This window comes from Carcharhinus amblyrhynchos, chromosome 28, assembly GCF_965287045.1.
Source record: "Carcharhinus amblyrhynchos chromosome 28, sCarAmb.v2.hapA, whole genome shotgun sequence".
Classification (NCBI taxonomy): Eukaryota; Metazoa; Chordata; class Chondrichthyes; order Carcharhiniformes; family Carcharhinidae; genus Carcharhinus; species Carcharhinus amblyrhynchos.
The window spans coordinates 17,694,325-17,718,500 of record NC_137351.1 but is presented as its reverse complement, the minus strand read 5'-3'; the positions used below and the strand labels follow the sequence as shown (position 1 = coordinate 17,718,500).

General features: G+C 43.5%; 1 protein-coding gene across 5 annotated transcripts in view; it reads left to right on the top strand.

Annotated features, from left to right (window-relative positions):
• The first annotated feature begins 1,288 nt into the window (after nucleotides 1-1,288).
• myo5aa (myosin VAa) overlaps nucleotides 1,289-24,176 on the top strand; it is a 204,534-nt gene continuing 181,646 nt past the window's right edge. For 2 of the 5 annotated variants that reach the window (XM_080214233.1, XM_080214232.1), the window contains exon 1: nucleotides 1,303-1,642. In XM_080214233.1, coding sequence (XP_080070359.1) covers nucleotides 1,616-1,642 — 27 coding nt within the window. In that variant the 5' untranslated portion in view covers nucleotides 1,303-1,615. Of the gene's footprint in view, nucleotides 1,643-13,686; nucleotides 13,794-24,176 lie in introns of those variants that run through there. The other 3 variants (XM_080214230.1, XM_080214234.1, XM_080214231.1) reach the window with 3 other exon arrangements.

Below are 24,176 nucleotides of genomic sequence, written 5' to 3'. Positions count from 1 at the left end.
TGTCAATTGAAGGAGGGATGTGAGCTATTTTTAAAAATAAATAAATAAACTTCCAGGACAAACTTTAACTGCATTAATGTGTGTCAAAGGTTTTGGGTGGAGTCAGGATTTTAATATACACACATTTCTGTGGCTGGATTTTAGGCACACACAAAAACTGGTCCTGTCCTTGGGGCTGCTGACCCACCCATTCTGTGCATGTGTTACTGTCACCTTTCTCTGTCTCCTTTCTCTGTCTGCCTCCTATGTCTGTCTCCTATCTCTCTGTCTGTCTTCTTTTTCTGTCTGCCTCTCTTTTCTCTGTCTGTTTCGCATCTGTCGGTCTCCTTGCTCTCAGGCTGTCTGCTTATTTCTCTCTGTCTCCTAGCTCTCTCTCTTTCCTATCAATGAAAGAGATAAACAGACAGATAGAAGACAGAGAGAGAGATAGGAAACAGAGAGAGCTAGGAGACAGAGAGAAATAAGCAGACAGACTGAGAGCAAGGAGACAGACAGATGTGAGACAGACAGAGAAAAGAGAGGCAGACAGAAAAAGGAGACAGAGAGAGGAAACAGACGCAGATCAGAGACAATGAAAGAGATAAACAGACAGTCTCTGATCTGTCTGCCTATTTCTCTCTCTGCCGTTCTCTGTCTCCCTGTCTGTGTATCTCATTGTCATTCTATCTCTCTGACTGTCTCTCTGTCTATCTGTCCATCTATCACACTCTCTCTGTCTGCCTGTCTCTCTGCCTATCTCTTTGTTTACCTATCTCTGCCTGTCTCTCTGTCTATCTCTGTCTATCTATCTCCTATCTCTCTGTCTGTCTATCTTTCTGTCTCCTCTCTCTCTCCCCTCTCTCTGCCTATCTGTCTGCCTACTTCTCTGTCTATCTCTCTGTATGCTCTCTGTCTATTTCTGTCTGTGTCTGCCTACCTCTCTCTCTCTGTCTGCCTACCCCTCTCTCTCTGTCTGCCTATTTCTGTCTGTGTCTGCCTACCCCTCTCTCTCTGTCTATGTCTATTTCTGTCTGTGTCTGCCTATCTCTCTGTCTCATATCTCCCAATCTCTCTGACTCCTGTCTCTTCTCTCTCTCTCTGCCTCTTCGCTCTCTGTCTAACTCTATCTTTCTGTTTCCTATCTCTCTATCTGCCTATCTCTGTCTATTTTACTCTTTGTGTCTGCCTATCTCTCTCTCCCAGGGTTTGATGCTGGGGCCAGGTTGAGCTGCCTTGCGGTGGCGCTGTCTTTCCAGGCTGCTTTCTGACACTTGCTCTGGGACTCGCTGCTGAGGGCAGGCACATTCTGCACGGATTTTTTTTGCAGGAAAAGCATCTTTGGGTCTATCTCTCTCATACCCAGAATGCACAGCCGGGTAACATTTCAGTAACACAGGTAACATGGCGTTTGATACCTTGGGCTGAGATTCAGGGAAGGAAGGAGAGAAGGAAGGAGAGAAGGAAGGAAGGAAGGAGTGTTGGGCGCAGTGAAGCAGTTTCTTTCTCTCTTTCCCCTTCCTCGGAAAGACATTATTCGGTGGCTGTTGACTTTCACCCCGTTCCCTTTGCAGCCGCTGTGCAGAGGGGAGGAGAAGCTGCTCCGGAGGCTGTTACAGGAGCAGAGACCAGAGAGAGAATGGCAGCATCCGAACTTTTCACCAAGGTACAGCTTTTTAAACCTTTCACTCAGATGTGTTGGAGCCGGTAACGCGATCCTGGCTTGTGGAGCAGAGTGCGGCAGGGCTGGGAGAAATGATTGGGGCTTTTTTTTTTGCATCTCATTTGACTGTACAGCTAGTGATGCAGGCAGGATCAAGCCAAAAATTGGCAGGAGAGAGAGGGGGGGGGGAGAACATGAAATGGCTAGAGGGAAGAGAGAGAGATATCAATAAATTGTTTGAGAGAGAAAGAACAATAGTTAGAACAATACATGGTTACGGGGAGAGAGAGAACAATACATGGTTACAGGGAGAGAGAGAGAGAATAGTGAATGGTTAGAGAGAGATAATAATGAATGGTTAAAGAGAGAGATATATAAAAGGAGATGAATACATGGTTAGAGGAAGAGAGAGAGAATAATGAATGGTTAGAGAGAGACTCATTGCAGATTCAGTGCGATTTGGAAATGTTTTCAAATTGAATGATAATTGAGCTGGAGAGCAGTTCTGGCCGTGGGGTTATTTGCATTTTGCTGGAGGGGAGAGAGTGATCCATTCCATATCCAATGGAGCTCTGGAGTAAAATGGATCCATTCGGATTGCCCCCAGGGTGTAGAATTGCTGAGGTTTTGTATTGGGCAGAATTGGAAGCAAAGATTTTAATTCACCCCCCCCCCCAAAAAAATAAAGCCCTCCTCGTCATCACTGGGAGGTCAAACAGCTGTTTTATTGAGCTAAGAAACGAAAGCAGGAAGAGGAAAGCATTTTGGAGCTCTCTGCATCATCGCCACTTCCTAAGGTCAGCCGCGGAGACGGGCTGGGGAATGAATGAGAGCCTCGGGCTGCTCCCATTGTTGGGGCGAGATTGTCCATGGTGTCGGTTCCCCGATTTCTGTCTTACACGTTGCAGTGTTTGCTTTTCTCAAACCAGATTGTAACCGCTTAGCCGGGCCATTTTGAAACCACTCCATGAAGCCAGTAACCTGACTCACTGACAGAGAGAGAGGGAGGGAAATGATCTTTACAGAAAGGCAGCTTCATGGATCTGAACCAACCCAGGATTTCTATGCAGCTCACATCTTGCCTTTTAAATTAATTCCCCATCTGATCAGATAACATTGTCTCCTCTTTCTGGCCATCATTTGTTAATTCTCCCATCATTTAATCGCAGCTCCACTGAACTGCCTCTCGCTGAAAACGTTTCAATTAATGCTCTGGACACACCTTATCGAAGCAAAACACCCATAAAGGTGTTGGATTAAGTTTGCAGTTAGGCAATGTGTGTCTCAGAGCTCGCCCTAATCAAGTATAATACCACCCAGTGATAGTTTAGTCAGTCATTAGGTTCCCAGCAGTTCATGATACATTTTTAAGTTTATTTCATTGGTGTCACAAGTAGGCTTACATTAACACTGCAATGAAATTACTTCGAAAATCCCCTAGTCTCCACACTCTGGTGCCTGTTTGGGTATAGTGAGGGAGAATTTAGCATGGCCAGTGCATCTAACCAGCACATCTTTCGGGCTGTGGGAGGAAATCGGAGCCCCCAGAGGGAATCTGTGCACAGAACCCTATAGAGCAGAAGGAGACATTCAGCCCATCAAATCTGCACTGACCACAATCATACCCAGGCCCTATCCCCATAATCCCATACATTTACCCTAGCCAGTCCCCCCTGACACTAAGGGGCAATTTAGCACGGCCAACGTACCTAACCTGCACATCTTTTGACTGCGGGAGGAATCTGGAGCACCCAGAGAAAACCCACACAGATACAGGGAGAATGTGTAAACTCTACAGATAGTGACCCAAGCTGGGAATGGAACTCAAGCCCCTGATGCTGTGAGGCAGCAGTGCTAACCATTGAGCAGTAAGAAGCTGATCCTCAGGATGGATTTTCATGTTTGTAAGGCTGCCATTCATTATTTTTATCAGTTTAATCCATCCTTTGCAGAAATGATTGCTGGAACTTGCAAATCATGCATCTATTCAAATAGTAAAATACTTTTGTTAAATGTGTGGTCAGGATCATATCGAATAGTAAGTGTTGGAGAGTTCATGCTGAAATTCACACAGTGGATGTGACAATGTGGCAATTGCAATTCACAGTGTCACTTGACCAGATGTTTATGAAAACTTAAAACAATAAAACATGAACATTCAATGATCTAATGACTGACTAAACTATCACAGGTTGGCATTATACTGGTTAGCACTGCTGCCTCACAGCGCCAGGGACCCAGGTTCGATTCCGGCCCAGGATCGTTGTCTACATGGAGTTTTCACGTTCTCCCTGAATCTGCATGGGTTTCCTCCCGATGCTCCGGTTTCCTCCTACAGTCCAAAGATCTTCGGGTTAGGTTGATTGACATTGGCCATGCTAAATTGTCCCTCAGTGTCCAAAGATGTGTAAGTTTCGGGGGGGGTGGGGAAATTAGTGAGGTAAATACATGGGGTTACGGGGATAGGGTCTGGGTGGGATATTCTACCAGAGAGTCAGAGCAGATTTGATGGGCCAAATGGCCTGGTTCTGCACTGTAGGGTTTTTATGATTCAATGAATTGCCAGACTAATAAGCAAAAGACAGAGTATATGTACAAAGAAAGACTTGCAGTTATGTGGTAGACCTTTGTGTGACTACTGGACATCTGAAAGTGCTTTAAAGCCAATGAAGCGCTTTTTGATGTGTAGTCACTGTGATTATGTTGAAAACGCAGCAACCAATATGCAGTAGCAAGCTCCCACAAACAACAATGTGATAATGACCAGATAATCTGATTTTGTGATGTTCATTGGGGGTTAAGTATTGGCCAGGACACCAGAGAGACTGTGTTCCTCTCTGGAATAATATCGTGTGATCTTTTGCATTTCCCTGAACAGACAGATTAATATCTCTTCTCCAACCCCACACCAGTTTCACAATTGATATTGTGTAACTCTTTTCCCTGCGCTATAATTCTGTGGATGCCAGGCACCTTCTGGTATCTCATCTCGTTGTACATTACTCACCAATGAGCAACGATGGTATGCGTCGGTAGACAAGTCACCTGCAAGGCATTGTAGCCTGTCTAACCCTGCCCTTGCCTTCCATCCACTCGTGCTTTAAGTATGGACGTCTGAGGGAAAGCTTGAGCTATTTTCTCTTTTCTGCCTTAGTAAGTGAGAAACTGAGGTCAGTTTTGTGCTGGGTTCGTTCTGCTTTCCCGCTCATCCCTCAATACCTCGGGGAGTTAACTTGCTGAGTTCTTGAGGAAGGGGGGATAGATCCATGCTTAGCACGCTTTACAAGGTCTTGCATTTTGGTTGGACGAGTGTGTGATGGGATTAATTCTCTGCTCGTCAAAATGTTTTTGTCACTGGCACCATTTAGAACAAAAGCAGCTCCCGGCTGTTTTGAGGCAGAGTGAGTTTGAAATCCTTCGACTTTGCTCCAACAATTTACCTGAGCTGCAACATCAAGAGCACCCTTTCTCCCAACAGTTGGAGTTTCCTCTTTCCTGACTCCACTGAGAACATGCGATCTCAGAGCAGGAGTAGGCCTTGAGCCTGCAATGCCATTCAGTAAGATTTAATTTTCACCTCACCTTCACATTCCTGTCCACTCAAGATAACCTTTCACCCCCCCCCCACCCGCCCCCCCGCTTAATGATATTCAAAGACTCTGCCTCAAGCACCTTTTGGAGAAGTGATTTCCAGATTCTCGCAACCCTTTGGGAGAAAATAATTTTATTCATCTCGGTCTTAAATGGGCGACCCCTTACTTTCAAACAGTTCTAGATTCTTCCACCAGAGGAAACACCCTCTCTACACCCACCCTGTCGATAGTCAAAGAACAAAAATCAGCCCGGGAAACAGGCCCAACGAGCCCGCGCCACCATCTCAACACCACCAGTCCACCCCCTACCCACGACCCCTGTCAAGATCCTCAGGATCTTGTATGTTTCACCCTCTTATGAACTCCAACAGATACAAGTCTACCCTGTCCAGCCTTCTCTTGTAAGACAACCTGCCCTTTTCCAGGTATTAGTCAAGTAAACCTTCCCTGAGCTACTTCCAATAATGTCATCAGCGAAGTCAGCAACCATACCCTTGGTCCCTTCATCCAAATCATTATATAATTTGTAAAGAGGTGAGGACTCAGCACTGATCTATGTGACACAGCACTTGTTAAATCCAACCAACATGAAAATGACCCATTTGTGCCTACTCTCAATTTTCTGTTAGCTAGCCAATCTTCTGTCCATGCCAATACGTTATTCTACACCATGAGCTTTTATTTTCCTCAAAAATAATCTTTAATGAGGCACCTTATTAATCTAAGTACTGTACATCAATTGGTTCCCCTTTATCCACAGTACCTGTTACTTCAAGAAAGAGTTAGATGTAGCTCATAGGGCAAAGGATATGGAGGGAAGGCAGGATCAGCCAGGATCCTAATGAAAAGCGGAGCAGACTCAAAGGGCCGAATGGCCTACTGCTCCTGTTTTCTACATTTCTATGCTTCTAATTCTAATAAATTGCTTAAACATGATTTCCCTTTCACAAAATCATGTTGACTCTGCTTGATTACTTTGAATTTATCTAACTGGCTTGTTACATCTTGAATAATAGCTTCTAACATTTTCCCTATGATAGCCATTATGCTTACTGGCCCATAGTTTCCTGCTTTCTGTCTTCCTCCCTTTTGACTTTTTGATATTTGCTGTTTTCCAATCTAATGGAACATTCCTAAATCTAGTGAATTTTGGAAAATTAGAGCCAATGCATCAACTAGTTCATGATGTACACCTTTCAAGACCCTGGGATGAAGTACATCAGGACTGAGGACTAGCTGACCCAAGCTTCTAACAATTTGCTACATATCACTTTCCTGATGATTGTAACTTTTTCATGTTTCTCCCTCGCTTCCAATTCCTGGATTATGGCCAATTCTGGGCTGTTACTTATATCCTCGCTGCAAAATACCTATTTGATTCATCTATCATCTGCTTAATTTCCATTAATAACTCTCCGTGCTCATGCTCTGAGACTAATTCTCACTTTGTTTACTTTTTTCAATATCTATAGAAATTCTTACAATCCATTTTTATATTTCTGGCTAGCTTTCTCTCATATTCTAATTTCTCCCCATATGAATCGTTTGCTTTTTTTAATGTCTGATCTGCCAACCATCTTTGTGCAATTATATGCATTTTTTAAAAATTTTGATGCTGTCTTTGACTTTTTTAGTTAACCATTGATGGTGGGTCCTTGCCTTGGAATTTTTTTGCCTTGTTAGAATGTATCGATTCTGTGCACTCTGAAATATCCCCTTAAATGTCTGCAACTGTATATTTGTTGACTTATCCCTTAACCTAAATTGCCAGTTCACCTTTGCCAGCTCTGCTTTCATGCCTTCATATTTACCCTTATTTAAGTTTAAAATGCTAGTTTTAAACCCACTCTTCTCTCCCTCAAACTGAAAGTAAAATTCAATCATATTATGATCACTGATACCCAGGGGCCCCTTTGCTATGAGGTATTAATTAATCCAATCTTACTGCGCAATACCAGCCTATTATAGACAGCTCTCTCCTTGACTCCAGCATGTGTTGACCTAAGAAATTATCCCAAAAACTTTCTATGAATTTATTATCCGTACTATCTTTGCCCATCTGATTATTCCAGTCTATACCTAGTTTTAAATCTTCTACAATAATCATCGTACCTTTCTGACAAACTCTTAGATATCCTACCTTGTGATTGCACCTATGGGGCCTGTACCCACATCAACAAGTGACTTCTTACCTTTATCATCTCCACCCAAACTACTCCTACATTCTGTTTCCTGAACTTAGCACAAATGAGAGGAAAGATCTAATGTTGTCTTTAGTTAACAGAGCCACCTCTCTCTCTTTTCCTAACTTCATATTCTTCCTAAAAATCACATATCATTTGATATTCAGGTCCTAATCAATGCCATCCTGCAGTCATGTATCTGTAATGGCTGCTAGATCATATTTAGTATCAGTTCAATTGTTTTATTTCAAATGCTATGTGCATTCCAATACAGGGCCTTAAATTTTGTTGTTTTTTTTGTGACCTGTAGCCTTGATTTACTCTCGGACTTGTATCCGTTGTCCCTTCCTGTCACGGTCTATTTATCATTTCCCATGTTAATACCTTCCTCTCTTCCCTTGTCTATTCTTTGATCTACCACATCAGTCCACATTTGATCCCTTGCCTCCACGGTTTAGTTTAAAACCTTCTCTATTGCTCTAGTTATGTGGTTCGCAAGAACAGTAGTCCCAGCATGGTTCAGGTGTGAACTGTCCCAATGGTACAGTGTTAATGCCAGGGCCCCATGAACCAAAACACACATCTCACACACCAGCCTTTAAGTCTCTAATTTTATTTCTCTAATTTTATGTCCAATATGCCAATTTGACATGGTTCATGTAATAAACCAGAGAATACATAACCTTTGAGGTTCTGCCTTTTTAATTTAGTGTCGAGCTCCTCAAATCCTCTGAGAAACTCTTTTCTAGTTCTGCCTATGTTGTTGGTACCTAATAGACAACTGGATCCTTTGCAGCCTCTTTCAGTGCGATAATTCTGCTATTTAATGGCGTATTATGAGCTTTTCCCACAGCTGGGATGGTTTCAAGAAGAAATTAGATATAGCTCTTGGAGCTAAAGGGATCAAGGGATATGGGAGTGAAGGTAGGGTCAGGATATTGAATTCGATGATCATTAATGGTGAAGCAGGCTCGAAGGGCCAAGTGCCTACTCGTGTTTCTGTGTTTCTAGATTTCTAAGCTGCCCAAACTCATTTCACAAGTAAACCTTGGTTTTTGAAAATCCACCTGGATTCTCGCTTCCTACGGTACCCAGTCCTTCACAATGAATGACTATGTACAGTTCTAGATTCATGCAGTACCCAGTCCTACACAGCACTGCAGCTTTCTTCTCAAAGGGGAGTTATTCATGAATTGACAGGTCTGTGGGGTTATGGTGACAGAACAGGTTAAACTTTGTTGCATTCGTCAGGATGACAAAATTTTTGAGCTTTTTCTTAAATGAAAACCATATGTGGGAACCACCTTTCACAATTTTGGTCACTTCCTATGTAAAGTGCTGAATGATGGCCTTGAAACTGAGTAAAGTGGTTGGAGGCCAGATGCCATGGTTCTGACCTTTATAGGTAATAATTCATATAATATATGAATTGGCTATATTATGCACATATGATATACGATATGGTTATAGAGGTTTACAGCATGGATACAGGCCCTGTGGCCCAATTTGTCCATAAGAACATAAGAACATAAGAAATAGGAGCAGGAGTAGGCCATCTAGCCCTTCGAGCCTGCCCCGCCATTCAATAAGATCATGGCTGATCTGTCGCTGCTCAGTTCCACTTTCCCGCCCTCTCCCCATAACCCTTAATCCCCTCTCTTATCAAAAACCCATCAACCCGCATCTTAAAAATATTTAGCGAGGCAGCCTCCACCACTTCAACGGGCAGAGAATTCCAGAGATTCACCACCCTTTGAGTGAAGAAGTTCCTCCTCAACTCCGTTCTAAACCGCCCCCCTTTTGTCTTGAGGCTGTGCCCCCTAGTCCTACTGTCTTTTTTGAGCGGGAAGAGTCTCTCCACCTCTATCCTATCCATCCCATTCATCATCTTATACGTCTCAATGAGATCTCCCCTCATTCTTCTAAACTCTAACGAGTACAAGCCTAGTTTATTCAGCCTCTCCTCATAGCTCAACCCCCTCAACTCCAGTATCAGCCTAGTAAACCTCCTTCTAAGCTACTCTTAATTGCCCGCGTTTGCCTATACCCATCGTGCCCATGTAACTGTCTAAATGCTTTTTAAAAGACAAAATTGTACCTGCCTCTACTACTACCTCTGGCAGTTTGTTCCAGCAACTCAACACCCTCTGTGTGAAAAATTTGCCCCTCTGGATCCTTTTGTATCTCTTCCTTCTCACCTTAAACCTATGTCCTCTAATTTTAGACTCCCCTACCTTTGGGCAAAGGTATTGACTAACTAGCTGATCTATGTCCCTCATTATTTTATAGACCTCCTTAAAATCACCTCCAAACCTCCTATGCTCCAGAGGGAAAAAAAGTGCCAGTCTATCCAGCCTCTCCTTATAAATCAAACCATCAAGTCCCAGTAGCATCCTAGTAAACCTTTTCTGGTGAGGGGCATAGACAAGGTAGATAGTCGATATCTTTTCCCAAAGGTGGGGGAGTCTAAAACTAGAGGGCATAGGTTTAAGGTGAAAGGGGAGAGATACCAAAGTGTCCAGAGGGGCAATTTTTTCACGCAGAGGGTGGTGAGTGTCTGGAACAAGCTGCCAGCGATAATAGTAGAGGCAGGTACAACTTTATCTTTTAAAAAGCATTTAGATAGTTATATGGGTACGATGGGTATAGAGGGACATGGGCCAAATGTGGGCAATTGGGATTAGCTTAGAGGCTTTTAAAAAAAAGGGTGGTGTAGACAAGTTGGGCTGAAGGGCCTGTTTCCATGCTGTAAACCTCTATGACTCTATGGTCTTTTCTAGTTGGCCTTACCAAGTGGAAATAAGTGCTGCTGTGAGGGGATGAGCCCATTGAGTCACCCACCACTGCATTCCAGCTGCTCTTTTCATCTTCTGAAAGTTCACTACAACTTGAGGTGATGGAGTGTTTGTAAATTGGAGACAAGAGCTGGAAGTGGAGTCCTCGCTCTTTCTTCAATCAAAAACTGGCGCATGTGGCAACAGATGACAGTTTGTGTAGCTGACTTGCTTTGATCCATTTTTGTGCCATTTTTTACATCTATCACACTGCTACATATACTGGTGATAATTTATTTTGTAAATGTTTCAGTAACAGCAGCTCAGGGACTGTGTTCAGTATTGTTTCTTTTGAATTCTGTTATTGGTGAGAAACTGATGTTTCAGAGGGTTGCTGTTGCCCTTTTTTTGCCTTGGACTTCCGGAGCTTTGTCAATGTTGTAATATTGTTTATATTAGAGTGTAAGGGTGAGGAAGACATGGTAAACATTATAGGGAAGAAATCTTTAAAGTTCTGATAATTGTTTTCACATTAACTCGAAGTTCTAGCTCTTACCTTAAAGCAGCTCTTTTTAACCACTCTATATTTTATTGCGTGATCACTTAGTGCTGTAATGTCAACTTTTTGGGTCATAGAAACTAGAAGCAGGAGTAGGCCATTTGGCCTTAGATCCTGCTCCGTCATTCATCTTCGTCATGGCTGATCATTCCTCCCCCCAGCCCTAGCCCCACTTCCCTCATATCACCTGATCCCTTTAGCCCAAGGGTCATTTATGACGATGCTATCAAGCATCTCTGCTCAGTTGACTTTAGTCACTAAGTCAACAGAGAAATACAGTAACTTAACCAAGTGTGAGGACTAGATAGTAAGCATTGTCAACCCACTTGACCATGGAAGGAAAGCAGAAGGGTTACAGCTATAATGGTGGCATTGTGGTGATGTTATTGGACCAGGAACCCAGAGACCCAGGCTAATGCTCTGGAAACATGGGTTCAAGTCACACCATGGCAGCTGGAGGAGTTTGAATTTAGTTAATAAATCTGGAAAATAAAACTAGTCTCAGTAACGGTGACCATGAAATTATCATTGATTGTGGTTAAAAAACCCATCCAATTTCCGAATGTCCTTTCCAGGGAAGGAAATTTTGGTTGGGAAACAAATGATGGTCTTGCCAGTGATGTCCACATCCCATGAATGATGTGGACATCAGACCTGCACGTACAAAAGAGATTGATTTTCTTTGCCTGTCCTTAGCCTGAGGATGTTGAACCTGAATGTAGCATTGCCCCCGCAACTGCCCTGCTAATGGCAGGAATTCACCGACATCGCCAGTGGCTGGGATTTTCCAGTCCCGCTGCAGTGAATGGAGATTTGGCAGACTGCCAAATTCTCCGTTCTCACTGGCAGTGGTAACGGGGCGTGTGGTAGCGGAGAATTCTGGCCATTATCTCCAATCAGAGTATTTAATGCAGGAAATCATTGGGAGAATTGTTTGACTTTTTATTAATCTGTTTAATATTATCAAGTGGACAATTTCTCTGCAGGATTCTCTGGGTAAGAAAGGCCTTTGAATTATTATATAGCTGGGACCTAGATGAAGCTGATTGGCCTGTGCTTTTGTGGAGGAGGAGACTGATTGTCGCAAACATCCTGTTGAAATGGGATATTTTGGGCACAAAAGGAACCTGATGGATTTTAGGTCCAGAAGAAAGCTCTGTACGTTTCAAAGATGGTTTTGAGTTTTCTGCTGGCCTTTGCTATTCCTGTTCAGCAAACCTTTTTAATCTTGAATTTTCACAATTACAGAGCAGGTCATTCCAAGGCAGGTGGCACTGAGGCCAAAGCTGGTGTTTTTTTACACCAGGTTACTTATCAGTAGAATCATAGAATCCCTACAGTGCCGAAGGAGGCCATTTGGCCCATTGGCACTGTACCGATGACAATTCCACCCAAGCCCTATCCCACAACCCCACATATTTACCCCACTAATCCCTCTAATCTACACATCCTCGGATGTGGCAACTTAGCACGGCCAGTCAACCTAAACAGCACATCTTTGGACTGTGGGAGGGAACTGGAGCACCTCGCAGACACGGGGAGAATTTGCAAACTCCATACAGACAGTGACCCAAGCCGGGAATTGAACTGGGTCCCTGGCGCTGTGAGGCAGCAGTGCTAACCACTGTGCCACCCAATAAAGGGTGACTTTGACAATAGGGAAACAGAAAATTCGCCGTATTCTAGCTTCCAATCCCTAAATGGATGCCAATCCCAAGAAGTAAACCTATCTGGGCATCAGGAGATGACATATGCCAGCTCAGCTATGGCACCTGTCACCTTTGGGCTCACAAGCCACTTGGGCAATGTACCAAAGGTCAACAACTGCCTTTGCAATCTAAACTAAATAAGAGGGCTCATGCCTTCGAAAGAGCAGTGGAGGCAGTTAGCCAAAGGGTATCTAGATCATCGCGGGACCAATCATCACAACTCTATTAACCCAAACCTATCAAAATGATATAAAACCCCTGTCTAATGAACGTACCGTGATTCCATTCGCTTTGTGCTTTTGCAGCCACTTTTCAAATCCTTTTCTTCAAATCCAATATTTAAAGGATGAATTCACAATTGGCATTTTGTGGACTGGAATCTTCCTGTAAAATATTTTTTTAAAGCTCTGCTAAGCAAACGACCTTTTGAATCGACTCTGTTTTGGAATTAAAATAGCGCACAGTGCAATACTGTACATTGTATGTTTTCTGAGCTCTTTGCATTGCTACACAGTGACTTGTTCAGTTAATTTCCTCTCCCTCTTAGCACAATTGGAGTTTTGTTGGAGGAATACATTGGGAAAAAAGTGGTAAATTAAGAAAGGTGAAGACTAGTTTTGAGATAATTCTCGATTGAGGTTTATTTTTGGCAGCGATTAAATTTAAATATTGTGATGCCAGGGAAGGGGAATCTTATGTCTGCAGAGACTTAGACTCTTGATGCATTTCTTACGGGGTCATTTACTTGTGTGGTACCAGCTGAGCCTGTCTTCTGGGAAATGACGTAACCACCAGGCAGGGTTTTGTGGCCTGTTACCAGGCTGAACAGCTTGTGAAATCCTGCCCTGATCACCACAGTGATGCTCTGGGAGGGTTATGCAAGCTGCAGGGTTGAGCGTGAGCAAAGATTATTCTGCCTTCCTGCAGCATGTAATCCTGTTGTTGTCATCAAATGGGCACAAAGATGAATTTATCACTTCTCCGCGAACAGCCAGCCCCTTTGTCTTCGAATAGACGATGGGAATGTTGTTCTGGGGCAATGCTAAAAAAAATGCATAAAAGATCTCATTCACCTAGAAATATCACGTTCCCTACTTGCATCAGGACTGTGACCTTGTCAAGATTTCCTGAGTGTTTAAGGAGGAGGGCTTATCATATACTTCACTATTTCATGAGTAATTGTTCCATTTGGTTGGTGGGGAGGCTGCATATCACTTAATCTGACTTGAAGGGAGCAGTCATCCCTATGAACAGAACGTAGTTCCAAGCCCACATTTTGGGTCTGTTTCGTGACTGAGGGGATTAAGAGATGGATTGGGATTTTGTGTATGCGAAAGTAAGTACTTGTTCTATCATTTTCTGTACTGTCAGGAAACAAAGCTTGATTTAAAAATTGGATCTGCAGCGGGGTGTTTTTAAAAATTCCCAGATATAATTTAGTTTTGTCAGTCTCCCAATCTAGTGCAGCCAAATTAAATAAAATTAGATTCAGAAATGTCAATTTGAGCATGTGGGGAAGATAAACATGGCTTGTCGAATAACCAGACACTTTCATGTCTAGATAACAATGATATGTTGCAGAGGAAACCTTATTTTCGTCTTCCCTTTTATTAAAAAGACAGTAATGTTTGTATCTGTATACTCTCCATTAGGCCGCAATCAGACCACATTGTCTGTCTGTAACAGCAGCTGAGAAAGCATAGTTTTTGAAAAGTAACTTTTAAGTAGTCTGAGAATACTGTTCAGGGTCTAAAATTACACAACATCTATTGTATGAGACATTAAACCAAGCTTTGTCTGCTTGTTAGGTAGGATTGCATGATCTCATGCACTGTTCAAAGAAGGGGCGACACGGCGACACAGTGGTTAGCACTGCTGCCTCACAGCAAGAAGTCTCACAACACCAGGTTAAAGTCCAGCGGGTTTATTTGGTAGCAAAAGCCACTAGCTTTAGGAGCACTGCTCCTTCGTCAGGTAAGTGGGGTTTCTATTCACAAGCGGGGCATATATATATGCTCTGTTTGTGAACAGAACTCCCAATTATCTGACGAAGGAGCAGCGCTCCGAAACTTAGTACTTTTGCTACCAAATAAACCTGTTGGACTTTAACCTGGTGTTGTGAGACTTCTTACCGTGTTTACCCCAGTCCAACGCCGGCATCTCCGCCTTGCAGCGCCAGAGACCCAGGTTCAATTCTGTCCTTGGGTGACTGTCTGTGTGGAGTTTGCACATTCTCCCTGTGTTTGCATGGATTTCCTCCGGGTGTTCTGGTTTCCTCCCAAAGATATGCGTGTTAGGGTGATTGGCCACGCTAAATTGTCCCTTAGAATCCGGAGGATTAGCAGGGTAAATATGTGGGGTTACAGGGATGGAGCCTGGGTGGGATTGTTGTTGGTACAGACTCGATGCACTGTAGTGATTCTAAGTCTTTGTAGTGGCCTGCTAATTTCCCCCTCCAATCAATATAAGCAAAAAGAGATTAATTGGTTATTTAACTCACTTGCTGTTCATAGGACCTTGCTTTGTGTAAATTATCCACTACGTTACCAATATAACATCAGTGACTTCATTGCAACAGTAATTGATTTGGATGTGAAGCACTTTAAAATAGCCCCAGTTTGTGATAAGGCCCTGCATAAATTCAAGTTCTATCTTGCAGCGAAATAGTGCAGTCACAATCTCTCCTCGTTCATGGTATACAACCCTCTACGGATTCAGCGAATTGACATATTGGCATTTAAAGTACTCCATAAATGATTGGACGTGAACCTCCAACTGGCTAGTTATTATTCTGGGGTGTAGGAGTAGAGGCCAGCAGTTAGCACACACAGAAAGTAACCTCCCTTTATAACAAAATGAACTTGCCTTTTGGTTGCCCACACGGATCATAAACCAATACATATCACCGTATATTTGATACTTGACTCCTTGCGACTATAGTTGTAAATGGCAGAGCAATCAGTGTGGTCCATAGATGAAACATTTCTTGTGAACTATTTTGTCCCTGGCATTATATGATTTTCCAGTATTCTATCTGAATGAGAAATTACACTGACCAGTGGCACAGGTCTCTGACAATGCTCCAATGCTATAAATTGTATTCGATGCATTGCCTGCTCTTTGGGTACTACGGATCTTTCTGCTGGGAGCTAAATCAAATTGATTCCTTCCACTTCCCAATAAATTCAGCAACCGAAAATAATAGACCTGGTTTTGAGTCTCTTGGAGATGAAAAACTGATTTTATAGTCTGGTTTCCAACAGTGCGTTTGTATACTTAGTGTCGATTGAAGATTGGTTCTGGCTTTGCATTGTCGTTACACTTGGGGAATGTAAGGATCAAATGTGTTCTGGAATGTAGTGTGACCACCTCCTCCAGGGAATCTAACTTGGCTTTGTTCCCTTGGACCCTAATCCCTGGTTCAGGCTGCTTGTGTGCTATAACTATAGAGTATTACAATGACAGCCAACTTTTTATGGGCGGTGTATCTGTTTTTATTCTGGGCTCAAGTTTTGGCAAATGCAATACTTAACCACATTTTCAGCTTGATTAAGAGCACCAACTTGTGGGATTCCTACAACTTGGAATTACTTTGAAATTCTTCACTAAAGATTTGGACTCCTGGTATGTCCGTAATCAGAGAGCATTTGAACAGGGTGAAATCGGTGCAGCTCTCTTAACATTTTCGTGTAAATATCAAAGAAAACAATGGACAGCTGCTTTGAACACTTTGGCACATCCACAGGGGAGTTGCTAAGCATTAATAATTCTACAAAGCTACGTGTGGTCTGTCCTGCACTAATTATTAAGAATGCAGCAGAGGATTACTGCTGTTATCATATGCTCTGAAACACTGTCCACAGGTCTTCCAAGCAAAAGATGGTACTCTTTATGTAATATTGCATTACATTATTAATCATGTAGCATACAGAGCAGGGCAAATGGACAGTCGTAGCTTTCAACAATTTATAATGGATTGAAAATGGGTATCACTTCAAGGGAAGCTTAGTAAATGTGCTGCTATGCAAATTCCACTGTGTCCTTTTGGTCCCACTGAAGTGGCTTTATTTTTGTACACTGCAAGAGCTCCATAGATTTCACCATCTGTCCAACCAGTATTAGACCGATGTACTTGTGCAAATTTATTACGTCCTCAAATCCAACCATTTTGGACAACAACCCTTAGCCCTGCCTGGAATGTAGATTCCTTCAGTCCTTTGCTTTGCATTCCCTTGAACTGGCAAAGCTTTCATTTCCTTTCCTTCCATTTCTTGCCGCAAGTGCATGGATTAAAGTTCAGAGCATGCTCGACTTGGAATTGGCTAAATAGAAAGCTGCCTAGACCCCTCATGCCATGTGCGCTAGCCTCAAATGAGCAAAGACTGATGTGGACCACAAGGAGTTAACATCTCCTATAACCTTTGGTGTGTGTCTTTGATGTGTAGTTACATTCAACTGCTTGTACAGTGGTTGATTCCACTTATTTTTATACAGGAATTGCAGATTTATTTCGCATTTCATAGAATCCCGACTGGGCCAAATGGTCTCTTTCTGCACTATGAGCCTGCACGGCCTACAATCCCACCCAGGCCCCATCCCCATAACCCAAGTATTTACCCTGCTAATTGCTAATCCTCCTGACACCAATGGTCAACTAAGCATGGCCAATCAACTAACCTTTGGACAATGGGAGGGAACCGGAGCACCTGGAGAAAACCCACACAGACACGGGGAGAATGTGTGATCTGAGGCTGGAATTGAACCTGGTGCTGTGAGGCAACAGTGCCACCATACCGCCCATTTCTAGGATTCTCCATTATCAAGTCTGATACAATGCTAAAACAGTTTATCACTGATTGGGTAGAAAACTGCCTTCATTTCTACCACTAGTAACCCTCCCTCTCCGCACCCCCATCAAGCCTGGTTCACTGTTGCGCTCTTTTCTCTGTTTCCCCACTCTACAGCATTGTGACACTGCTCTCGCCTGCTCAACATACTTCATTCTAAGTGCAATCTGATGACTGAGGGATTAAATTTTGTTCCGGGTATCAGTTTATTTTAGAATTTGATCTCGGCTGTCAGTGTGGGGCCTGGTTGCCATCTTTGTTTTTCTCAACACGCAGCATAGTTCAGTCTCTCGGCAAACTGACGGAAAAATCAGCTGAAAGGGCAGCACTTCTACCCTGCCTATCATGTCCTCAAGGATGTTCCAGCTGCTTTACGGCCAAAGCTGTTCTTTTGAAACCTGGCCACCAATTAGTGCACAGGAAGATCCCACAATGAGGTACTCAACCTGGTAATCTGTTTTAGTGATGTTAGCCTGGGATAAACATTGGCCAATCCAGAGGCAGGAGTTCCCCTGTTCTAGAAATAGTCCCACATGATTGTTTACAGCCACCTACAAATAATTTAATATCTCACCCAAACAGAGGGCACAGTGGTTAGCACTGCTGCCTCACAGCACTAGGGATCTGGGTTCGATTCCCGGCTTGGGTCGCTGTCTGTGCGGAGACTGCACGTTCTCCCCGTGTCTGCGTGGGATTCCTCCGGATGCTCCGGTTTCCTCTCTCGGTTTGAAAGACGTGCTGGTTAGGTGCATTGGCCATGCTACATTCCCTCTTAGTGTACCCAAACAGGCACCAGAGTGTGTCGACTAAGGACTTTCCGCTTCATTGCAGTGTTAATGTAAGCCTACTTGTGACACTAATAAATACACTTCACAGAAAGGGCTGTACCTCCTACAATATAGCACTTCCTTCTCGATATTGTACTGGAATGTCAGCCTAGATTATGCGGTCGAGTCCCGGGGACCGGGGGAGGGGGGTGGGGGGGGGGGGGCAGGTTTGAACTCGTGACCTTGTGGCTCAGTCAAGAGTGCCACCACAGAGCCAATATTGACACATTTAAGGTATTAAAGAGGAGATGGGGTGCAGACAGAGTGGGACTAACACGTCCAAACTGCACTGGCCCAGGATGGTATTAACGCTTTGCACGTAGACATCAATCTGCAAAACAACTGGTTAGCTTGTACGGTATCCAGTTTTCTAAAGAATGGCTGTGTGCAGATTCCCATTTTAAACCTGTAATTTTGTGAACCAAAATGAATGTTCTACATCATAATTAAAACCATGACTAAAAAGTTAACTAAGGTTTAAATACCCATTGCCACACCCCAAACAAAGCCAAGATAATTGGACAAAAAGACCATTCTCTGTGGCATTTCTTTCCATCTGGAACAATTGTTCATGCGAGAAAGCTACAACACCTGTTATCCGCCTGTATCCTGTCTCTGTAAAGTACCTTTCGATTTGTTTTACTATGGGGGTAAAGGTGCTATAGGAATGCTTATTGTTGTGCACTGTGCCCCAGAACTGCTGAGGCTGAAATTTGGAGCCACTGTGATTCACTGGGGTACCTCTGCAGCCGGATTTTAACCTGCGGGCTGGCAAAAGACACAGATGAAATGCACCAGGGACCTGTGCTCTTCCTAAAGGCAGCAACACAGGCCCACAACCCCATAGTATTAGAAAGAGGGGCAAGCTAGGGCCAACACAATCATCTTCTCTTGACCCCAAGAAATGTAACCCACCTTTAACAATATTTGAGCAAAACTGGAATAGGCGTGTGCCTGACAATGTTTTTATGCTTTGATACTTGCCCTGGATGTGGAGCATCAGAAAGTCTTTTTTATATAATTTGTTGCCCAGGCCAGCCTGAGGGCATTTAAGAATCAACCACCTTGTTTGCTGTGGTTCTGGAGTCACGTGTAGGCCAGACCAGGTAAAGACAGCAGATTTCCTTCCCTAAAGGAAATTAGTGAACCAGATGGGTTTTCACGACAATCGACAATGCTTTCACGGTCATCATTAGATTTTTAATTCCAGATTTTTCCGATATCAAATTTCACCACCTGCTGTGGTGGGATTCGAACCCTGGGTCTCTGGATTACTATTGCTTCTAACATTACCACTATACCATGGCCTCCTCACTAAGGGGGGTGTGCAGGGATCCAGTATGTAAATAACATGTTTAGGCAATTGGGTATTGAAGCTTTTTGCATAGCAATCCTGCTTAAGATTTATTTTATCTGTTGGGGCCAGTTGGTATGTAAGAGGTTTTTCAGTTTCTGAGGCATGACATTAGGCTCCTAGTAGAAAAATTCTAATTTCTGACTGTCGAGAACCGTAGCTAAATATCCAGCCAGTTCTATTCTATCCACTGCAGTAAATCAGTGGTTTAAAGCTGTCTCGACAAGTTGCCCACCTCTTTGAACATTACACATTCCATTTATAACTCGGTGTGGGAAGAGTATAAATGTGATTTGGAGAATTGCCATTCTCATCATTTGCATTCTAATTTGTTTCAGTTAATATTTTTCTTGAAACTGCTTGTTTAATGATTGAGATGGGCTTTATGCAGGAATAGATGTTTAGGCCATTCAGCCCATCGAACATGTTCTACTATTCATTTGGATCATGGCTGATAGAAACCCTGCAGTGCAGAAAGAGACCATTCGGTCCATCGAGTCTGCACCAACAACAATCGCACCAAAGCCCTATGCCCCGCTACCCCATGTATTTACTCTGCTAATCTCCCTTGCACCAAGGGGCAATTTAGCATGGCCAGTCAATCTAACCCGCGTATCTTTGGACTGTGGGAGGAAATACATGGAGAGAACGTGCAAACTCCACGCAGACAGTTTCCCAGGGCTGGAATCGACCTCCCCCCACCAGGGGGAAATAGTTTCTTCCCATCTCCCCGGTCAACCCTTTTAGAAATATTACACACCTTGATCAGCTCTCCTGTGACTACTCTTTACTAAAAGGTGCCCATGCTGTTATTCAAAACACATTCAGGAGTTTTTTGGGTTCCTGGGATTTTGTCTGTCCCTCTTCAACATCAGTAAAACTGTTCAACAGCCTATTGACCTCACTGCTGTTTGTGACATCTTGCTGTGTGTTATTTGGGTAGATTCAGCAGTCGTTCAACACACTTCAAAAATAATTCGCAGCTTGAATGGTGTGTAATAGATTTGAAAGCATCGTAGAATCCTGCAGGGATCTACAGTGCAGGAGGAGACCATTCGGCCCATCGAGTCTGCACCAACCCTCTGACAGAGCATCTTACCCAGGCCCATCCCCATGATCCCGCACATATCTACACAGCTTGTGACACCAAGGGGTAATTTAGCATGGCCAAATCACCTAAACCACACATCTTCGAAATGTGGAAGGAAACCAGAACACCCGGAAGAAACCTGCGCAGACGTGGGGAGAACGTGCGGACTCCACCCAAGGCTGGAACTGAACCCAGGTCCTGGGTGTTGTGAGGCAGCAGTGCTAACCACTGTGCCGCAATTATATAAATGCAAATTTTATTGGCTTTCCTAACCCTAAACTGTAGCAAATTGATATTTTTAAGATTCATTCATGTGATGTGGGTGTTGCCGGCAAGGTGAACATTTATTGCCCATCTCTAATTTGCCTGGAGAATGCAGTGGGGAGTTCCTGCAGTCATTATTCTGAAGGTGCTCCTTCTGTTGTGCTGTTAGGGAGGGCGTTCCAGGATGTTCATCCAGTGATGATGAAAGAATAGTGATAAAAATTCCACCTTTCAGCCTCTGCCCCATATCTCGTAGCACTTTTAAGGTTTAAATTTAAGTATTGCCATTTGTGGAAGAGCGTTCCAAACTTCTACCGCTCTTAATGTGTGGAAATGTTTCCCAATTTCACTCCTGAAAGGTCTGGTCTAAACTTTAAACACTTTCCCCACCTCAATCTAAAGTTAAACTTTATTTAGTAGTCACAAATAAGGCTTACGTTAACACTGCAATGAAGTTACTGTGAAATTCCCACACTCCGGCACCTGTTCGGGTCAATGCTTCTAACCAGCATGCCTTTCAGACTGTGGGTGGAAACCGGAGCACCCGGAGGGAACCCACGCAGACATGGGGAGAATGTGCAAACTCCACATAGGCAGTGACCCAAGCTGGGAATCAAACCCAGGTACCTGACGCTGTGAGGCACCAGTGCTAATCACTGTGCCACCGTGTGCCCCCAATCGGGACGGTGCGTAAACTGGAGGAGAACTTTTGAGGTAGCGGTGATTCCCTACACCGGCTGCCCATTCCTCGGGGTGGTAGGTGTTACAGGTTTTCGGAGCTGCTGTCAAAGAATTCTGGTAATTTGTTGCATTTTGATGGGATGCTAATGGAGCAGGCTTTTAATGGTTTTGAGCGACTTGAGTTTGTTTGGAGCCGCACACATCTTGGCAAGTGGGGCGTATTCCATTACAGTCTTGACTTGTAGATGGTGGGCAGGCTTTGGGGAGTCAGGAAGTGAGTCCCCAGTCTCTGACCTTCTCCTGTAGCAATGGTATTCACGTAGCTGGTACATTCATGGTAATATGGGGGAATCAATAATGGTAATATCACTGAATGTCGATTAAGTGGGGCTGATGATTAGACTCTTTCTTGTTGGATTAAGTTGCTTGTGTCAGTAACTTTCATTTTGCCAAGGACCAGCATGTTTGATGGATAAAAATAAATCTCCTCTTTCCTGCAGATCTTTACACCTAAGCAAATAACTGGTGATTTTAAAGTACATCAGCAGTTTTCTGTGTTATTTTTATACTTTGTTACATGTCATGTTTTGTTTTTTTTAAATGTAATGTTATATTGTTCCTAGCAAGGCCTTGGAAAACTTGTTTTGCAAGCTAGTTATTTGAGTGTAATACCACACACAGAATTTCGTTAACAAAATGGATCGCTGAGTTTTGCCATTGGTAACAGTTGATATCGGCTTCTAAAATTGCCACTGAAGGACTGAAGAGATTGGGAGAATTGATTTTCAGGCAGAGGGGCGCTTGACAAACACCATCCGACCTCAGCTGCTGCATCTGAGCTTTGATCGGGCAGCACTTGCTGGACAATCCTGAGTGTGTTAAGAATTAACCTAACAACCAATTTAAAATTGCCAGTCGAGCTTGCAATGTAGCTCGCCTATGCTTGCTGGAAGCTACGTTTAGTGATGGGCAGAGCCTCTCCTCTGCGGGGCAAAAGGAATACCTTCAGGTATTGCACCTGTTTAGGTTGGAGGTTACAACACAATAAACCCATGACAGCCTGGTCATGTTTCTATCTTTTCTTGGATAAATTAGAACATTGTGAAAGAAACATGAACTGGGTGGGGGCATTCACTGAAGGAATGATCCTTTAAAACAGAGATGAGGAGGAATATTCTGCAGCCAGAGAGTGGTGAATCTGTGGAACTCTTTGTCGCAGAAGGCTATGGAGGCCGGGTCATTGAATGACCTTAAGAACATAAGAACATAAGAACATAAGAAATAGGAGCAGGAGTAGGCCATCTAGCCCTTCGAGCCTGCCCCGCCATTCAATAAGATCATGGCTGATCTGTCGCTCTTTGAATAATAAGGGGATCAGGAGTTATGGAAAAAAGGCAGGAGAATGGAAATGAGAAAAATAACAGCCATGATTGAATGGCAGAACAGACTCGATGGGCTGAGTGGCCTAATTCTGCTCCTATGTCTTATCCTGCCCCTCAAGCCCACTCTGTTGTGCAACACAATATTGCACCTGAGCTGAACTTCTTGCTCTTTCCTTGACTCTTTAAGTATTCAACACTCTCTCGATTTCTATTTTGAGTTTAATCTGAGCATCCAGAGGTTGAGGATCCTGAATATTATATTCCTTTTAGTTATTTGGTGACACTCCTGTTCTCACTCTACTGATCCTAGATTCCAGTAGTTCCCATTACTGATGTCAGTTCCCCAATTACTCCCCTGCACCTTTTACAATTTGATTATTATTGTCACATGTATTGGGATACAATGAAAAGTATTGTTTCCTGCGCGCTATCTGGACAAAGCATACCATTCATAGAGTGCATGGGGTGAAGGAAAGGAGAGAGTGCAGTATGTAGTGTTACAATCATAGCTAGGGTGTGGAGAAAGATCAACTTAATATAAGGTAGGTCCATTCAAAAGTGGATGGCAGCAGGGAAGAAGCTGTTCTTGAGTCGGTTGATAGCTGATCTCAGACTTTTGTTTTTTCTTGCTCCTTTCTTGAACGGCAAGATTCTGTTTCCTACTTTCCAATCTAGCTCGAAGGAATTCTGGGAGAACAAAGCCAGTGCATCCACAATCTCTGCAACCCCCTCTTTTGAAACTCTAGGATGCCGACTGCCAGACCTTGGGAATACGTCGGTGTTTTGGGGACCGCCGCCCTTTTCTTTGCAAAAAATGCAGGATTTTAAAGTTTTTTAAAAGTTTATTTATTAGTGTCACAAGTAATCTTACATTAACACTGCAATGAAGTTACTGTGAAAATCCCCTAGTCGCCACATTCTGGTGCCTGTTCGGGTACGCTGAGGGAGAATTTAGCACGGCCAATGCACCCTAACCAGCACATCTTTCGGAATGTGGGAGGAAACCGGGGGGGGGGAATCCCACACAAACTCAGGGAGAAAGTGCCGATTGCTCACAGTGACCTACGCTGAGAATTGAACCTGGGTCCCTGGCACTGTGAGGCAGCAACGCTCACCAGCAATCCATCAGCGGCCATCTTTGTGAGTGAAGAAGGTTGCAGAATTTTTGAACATCGACTTGTGTGTGAGGGGCCACTGACATTTTTTAAAAAAACCGTGATGTCTTCTTTCTCAGCCACGTTTTAAAAAAAACACGTAAGCAGAACATAACCTCT